Below are 6,140 nucleotides of genomic sequence, written 5' to 3'. Positions count from 1 at the left end.
CCTGCCGCTGGCGGGCCGGGGCGCATCGCGCTGCCCGCTGCAGAGCGCTGTCACGCCCACATTTAACAGCCCCACAAGGACTTTGCGGGCCTCGGTGGCGACGTGTTTTCCTACTGAAGGCTGAGTTAATATTTAATAGTTAGAGGCCGTGTCCGGGCGTCTTGTGCAAGCGGCAGGTTGCTTCCAAGAATCTAGACGGCTTTCTGGCCAGTTCAGCTTTAAAGTGTGTGTTTGTCTTGATTAATTCTGTTATGTGCTAAGCGGGCGTTTGCCTTCTCGGCCTGAAGTTTATGCTTTCTTGCTTTACAGTATGAAAACCCCTGGACGATCCCAAATATACTGTCAATGGCAAGAATGGGTTTGGCGCCAGTTTTAGGCTATTTGATTGTTGAAGAAAATTTCAATGTTGCACTAGGTGTCTTTGTTTTGGCTGGCGTAACGGATTTGGTATGTTTACATCAGTTTGGAAATACTTTGGGGATAGCGTGGGTTGCGGTGGTCCCATTGATTTGCATTCAAATTCAGACTCCAGTGTAGAATGGAAATTAACAAAGCAAATCAGTTATTACATGCATTGTTTTCTAGAAAGGCTATATACATCCTTTGTGACACTGCAAAGGGAGCTCGCAGATGCCTGAAGGGGACTTAGTGCTGGGGGAGCAAAGGGGCTGTCAGGATTTCCAGTCAGCGCTTATGCATCTAGTGGTCTGTTACCATGTGCAAGTGTACCCGCTACACCTATCATGACAAGAATTGTGTAAATTTTCCACCATCGGTTATCTTTTCCTTTTGTGTGTGTGTGTAAATAATGAGAACTGAATATGTTCAGAGGCTTCCAGAATCTTTCACCAATGTGAAAAAAACATGATACAAATAGCAACTAACGGGTGTTGTACTTCATCTTAGCTAAACTAGCTGTATTATGTGATGTCGTTCATGAAATATCTCTGTAACAGTACTATGTATAAGCTGGTTTTATTCTTAGTTTTCTAACAGAGAAAAATTGAACTTTGTTTTTCCTAGCTGGATGGATTTATTGCACGAAACTGGGCTAATCAGAAATCAGCTTTGGGAAGTGCTCTTGATCCTCTTGCTGATAAAATTCTCATCAGTGTGCTCTATGTGAGCCTAACTTGTGCAAATCTTATCCCAGGTGAGAAAACATCAATTGAGTGTGCTATATAAGGTAAAGAAGCTAATTTTATGTGTGGTAATATTTCTTGTGTTTCTGGAAGGAAAACTGTGCATGGCTTGGAACTCTTGGTTTGTTGGCTGCACTTTTCTCTTTGCTCCTATTAAATACTTAAAAACCACCCCCTACAGTAGACCTTACAGAAAGCATGTGCTGACATACACAAAACCAACTAGCATATACTGCCATTTTTAAATGTATTTTCTTTGAAGCAATAATGGTTAGTAGCTATATCAAAAATTTTCTTGTAGACTGGATTGTTTTAAGACTTCAGATTACACCCTTTCAGGAGTCCGATTAAAAGTCTTCAGTCACACATAAAACTTGTTCAGAAGAATTTGAGGGTGGTTATTTCATCTTGCTTCGTATTCTGTGCTCTTTTGGTTTTGTTTTTGTTTTAATCATGGATGTGATTTTTCAGTAGATCCTGTTGGCTTGGTTTTTCAGTTTCACTTACTTCCATGATTATTCTGAGGGATGTAGCGCTCATTGCTGCAGTTTTTTATGTGCGATATAAAACTCTTTCTCCACCGGTAAGTGTATAGCATTAAACAAAATTGTATGAATGTGTAATCATTTTATTTTGATTAAATCTTCTGTATTTTTACAAGTATAAAATAATTAATAAGGCTTTAACAAAGTTCTAACCAAGAGTTTTTAATCTTGAGATGGTTGCTCAAAACTTGGGTGGATAGCCTAAGGTGTAATGCCATGCTTGCCCTTTTGCCAGATAGATTTGTAAGCAGAACAGGATTTCATAAAATAGGTTTCATAAAGATGAGTCACTTACTGATAACTTTTTTTCCTGTGTATGATGTGTAATATATCATACATGAGCAGTAGCAGTATAATTCTTTAGTGCTACAGTTGACTTTTCTGTATCATGTGAAGAGGTGTATCAAATTGAATATACTAGAATTGTCTTTTTTTTTTTTTCCTATTTTTTTCCCCCAACAGAGAACACTCAGTAGGTATTTTAACCCCTGTTATGCTACTGCACAATTAAAACCAACATTCATTAGCAAGGTAAGTAACTTGTCATAAAAGATAACTCCTCAGTACTTGGGGTGGTGTGTAGTTTGGAGGGAGGGTGCTGTTTACTCCTAATGTTGAGTGCAGTTTCAAAATAGTGCCAGCTAATTTGGAGGCAACTTGCATCCTGATTTTCAGTAATACTCTGTCAGAGCACATGCTAATTTGAGTGTGTAAGATGATTCGTTAAAGGAGGTTTCTAAACAAGTTTTCTGTATACAGACTAATACGTAAACCAGTAATAAAAGTGTATATTGGTATTCCTTGTATAGTAAACGTCTTCATTTTGGTCACATTTCCTATTTTGCTTTTATCAGATGAACACAGCGGTTCAGCTAGTATTGGTGGCAGCTTCTTTAGCAGCTCCTGTTTTCGATTATGTGGACAGCATATATCTGCAGACATTATGGTAACTTATGTCTTCACTTTTTTTTCAGATAATACAATGTACTCCTAAAGAAACTGTTAATTCAGATTAATCTAATTGTGTGGAACAAAAAGCTATGCCCAGATGATGTAGTAGACCCATATGCCTGAATTTTTGTATGTTTATTCTTAACTGACACAGGACCTAGATATTTATTGGTACTTAATTTACTATACAAGCAAAAAGTAGTCAAAACTAGTTAAGATCTGGGAATAATAGCTGAGAAACAAGTCTTCAGAATAGACATGATGTACACAGGTAAAACGTAAATTCAGTTTAATAGAAAAGAAAGGAGAAACGCTTTGTGGGCTCTTTCTTTATTGGTGTAATATGCTTATATGCTGTAAGGGTCCTTGGAAAAGCAACCTTTATATCAGTAAAAAAAGAGACAGGAAGTGTTTTCTTACTTTTGCTTTGTACTGTATCTGCTGTCTTGAAATCTAGGTTTCTGAAGCCACTTTGAAAAGCACCTGAAGAGATCGATGATTCCTGCTAGACTATAGGAAGGAAGGGGAGGGATCAAATGAAAACAGGCATACAGGAGCGTACCTCCTTATGTAATGGCTGTTCCTTTCACTGCTATCACTGCAGATCTGAACTGTATCTGAATCTGAATTGTAGCTGACAGCAGGTGAACAAGTGCAGTTACTTCTCCCGAGCAGTTAGGTAAGAGTTCAGAACAAAGAGGCTGAATGGCAGATAGCAGAATTACTTAGTAACTTATTTTAAAGCAATGGAAAATCCAATGTTACTTGTGTTTTATTTAAAAAAAAAAAAAAAGCCCACAAACCAAAACCCAAAGCTTTTAAGGAACTAGGAACCTTGATCTTAAGAGTCAGTGAGGTTTTCCATCCAGTTGGAAAGCCAGATCTAGAATTGCATCTGTGAAAGCCGCTTACCTTGCTGCTTGTCTGGGACCATGAGAGAGTTACGATGCCATGAGTAATGGAGAAATTCTGGGTGTAACTTGCCAGGCTCCTCTGTAAATGCTCAAAAATTACCTGGATGAGTCTGGCAGTGTGTCCAGGGAGGGCAGCGGTGATGGAGGGGCAGGGCTGTAGCGGTGGCTCACACCTGGATGGTGTCAACCTTTGACACAGAGGAGCACTGCTAATTTAGAAATTTTATTTTATTTATTTGTTAACATTATGGTTATTACCCAGTGTCTGGGAAGGGGACAAAAGAGGCTGAAGCTAAAACTTGTGCTTTAGCTTTGGAACTTGGTAAAACAGTAAGTTCAAGTCTTGCATGGTTTGTATGTTTTGAATGCTCCCCATTCATATTACAAAGGGATACTTTCTCACATCATTCAGTTCTCAGGCTGGTAAAAACGATATAGGGTACAAATAGTGAAACAGATCTTTTGTCTTCCCTTCTATAAAACAAGTGCTAATATGGTAAATTTGGCCTAGTGTGCGATTACACTGAAGTATGCTACTTAGTGCTGGCTGGCAGTTCCTTTGTTTATCTAATCTTCCATTTAGCACTGAATTTCAGTGTATAAACTGTAAATTGATTTTCTGTAGGACATAGTCCTTGACTGTGTAGTGAAACATAGGGAAGATGCTTAAAAATAACACTTTTTATTATTGTACTTAGATTCAAGCAACTTACAGGAACTGTTTTCCCCAAAGGTGTATCACGGCTTTCACAACGGTAACATCTGCGTACAGCTATTACCACTACGGCCGAAAAACGGTTCAGGTGATAAATAACAAATGAAGTATTCCTGAAAGGACCAGGTCTTTGCAGCATGGTGTGCCGTACTGCCGAAGAGTGTTTTATTGCAGCTGAGTTTTGGATCAAGAACTCTTGTTTTTCTGCTTAAACCATGGCATTGCAATGAAGCGAAGTTTCAACATGTACTGTGTATATATAGAGACTTTTCAATGTATTTTTAATTTGTTTAAAAATAAGGTTGTTTACAACAACAAATAAATAATATTCTTAAAGAGACAGGTTACTGGTTGCTGCCATGTGCATTCTGAATAATTTTATACTGGTTTTAAGTCAAAATATGCACTTCACTAGCTTTTCACCATCTTCATGCAAGGCACTGAGTAGGCTGAGAGTGAGAACAAAAAGTGATTATAAGAACAAATTTGTCTTTGTACCTCAACCTAAGTCAGTAAACCCACATTGCTCATCAGAACTTAATGACATACATCAGTTTGCAGCAGAAGAAAGCAGGAACAGTATCTTCAGAAATTCAAACCAGAATGATAGAAATTTTACTTTGTATTCCATAGTGATACAGATAAGCCATGAAGAGTTACTACCTTGCACCCTTTCCTTCTACTGGTCAGGGAAGAGTTTTGAGTCTCAGAAGGGTCGGCTGTGCAGCGAAGAGTCTGTACCCAAATGGAGTTATGTTTCTCATCCTATGTGTTCATTTCTAGAGATTGAAAGAAACTCCTGTATCTCCAGATTCTTTAAAGCTTCTAAAGGTGCTGCTTAATCTAAATACCATTGGTGAAAAAGGATGCTTTAAATATTGTCCAAATGAATGGAGAGACTGGAATAAATTTTTACATGCACGTACTGTTAGTTCTTCCTGTACCTCTAGCTTCTGGAGCGGTATGCTGTGCTCCCCCTCAGGCAGGGGCAACTTGCACGTGTTCTTTGCCTGTTCTCTACTTGCAAAAAAGTGCAGAATAAAGAACTAGGCAGAACAGATCATGTTGATCATAAACTTAATGTTTTAGATTTTTGAGCAATGTTGGTATTGTATGTCATGAAAGAGTGCAGCTATGAAAGTCTTAAATAATGGAAAATAATGGTGAATGATACTGTATATTATTAGCAGAAAAAAATTTGCTGTAGACGTCTTGAGAGCACAGTTTCTTTTGTGACTGCATATGCTTGTGTATATACAAAGCATTTTATTTTTTTTAATATTTAAACTTGTATAGCAGTGCACAGAGAGAATGATTTTTATTAGTACCTTTTTCTTAACTGTTTTGTGGTCTACCCTGCATCTTAACAGCAAAGGGACAGAGAGCAAAGCCTATGGAAGTTTCCTTAAAATATCTAAGTATTTAGTAAAATGGGAGTACTTTTTTTTTGGAAGAAACAGTTTGAAAAGAAATTTATTGTACCCAGTCATGTCATTCCTGTTTGGTTCTGGTTAGTGGGATTGGGTTTTAGTTGTGGGGTTTGAGGGTAGGGGGTGTGTTCTCCTTTTTTCCTTTGTTAATCGCAGATACCTCTGAAGCACTGCGTGAAAGCTTCAGGGACTGGAAGATACTGGCCAGCGAAGGCTCCGTGTTGGTGCTTGTCGTGTGGGTCGTAAATGAAATGTACAATTGCTCAGCAGTGCGTGCCTCAGTATTGCGTGACATAAAATCCGTCCGGATGGCAGAGCCGCTGCTTTTCCCACTTGCGTGTCGGGTACTTGATAGTTAGGATCAGCCTGCTGAGAGCGCGGTGCGTTTCTTCCTCCGCGAGAAGGCCGGGGACACGCGTGGGCGCCTGCTGGCGCGGCATGTC

The 6,140-nt window shown here is 38.9% G+C and overlaps 1 protein-coding gene across 4 annotated transcripts; it reads left to right on the top strand.

The window, feature by feature from the left end:
• Window positions 1-13: 13 nt before the first annotated feature.
• Window positions 14-4,946, top strand: CRLS1 (cardiolipin synthase 1). 4 transcript variants are annotated; one of them, XR_003397971.1, is made up of 7 exons: window positions 14-447; window positions 1,024-1,153; window positions 1,640-1,725; window positions 2,150-2,218; window positions 2,542-2,633; window positions 3,243-3,317; window positions 4,286-4,946. XR_003397971.1 is itself a non-coding variant. In XM_026844388.1 (6 exons), coding segments are annotated over exons 1-6 (480 nt in total). In that variant the 5' UTR covers window positions 15-345; the 3' UTR covers window positions 4,252-4,356. The 4 variants fall into 4 exon arrangements, 2 of the variants coding, with proteins under 2 accessions (XP_026700189.1, XP_026700188.1); XR_003397970.1 differs by having other exon boundaries at window positions 3,096-3,317; XM_026844388.1 differs by lacking the exon at window positions 3,243-3,317 and having other exon boundaries at window positions 15-447; window positions 4,251-4,356.
• Window positions 4,947-6,140: the final 1,194 nt, after the last annotated feature.

Source organism: Athene cunicularia (genome assembly GCF_003259725.1).
Source record: "Athene cunicularia isolate RWA chromosome 3 unlocalized genomic scaffold, athCun1 chr3_part1, whole genome shotgun sequence".
Taxonomy (NCBI): Eukaryota; Metazoa; Chordata; class Aves; order Strigiformes; family Strigidae; genus Athene; species Athene cunicularia.
Note: the sequence above shows the minus strand (reverse complement) of the source record. Positions and strands in the feature narration are given on the sequence as shown.

Coding starts and splice junctions, on each gene's coding strand:
- CRLS1 (XM_026844387.1), top strand. CDS start 346: ATGGCAAGAATGGGTTTGGCGCCAGTTTTAGGCTATTTGATTGTTGAA. Junction 448..1,023: donor TGGCTGGCGTAACGGATTTG/GTATGTTTACAT, acceptor TGTTTTTCCTAG/CTGGATGGATTTATTGCACG. Junction 1,726..2,149: donor ATAAAACTCTTTCTCCACCG/GTAAGTGTATAG, acceptor TTCCCCCAACAG/AGAACACTCAGTAGGTATTT.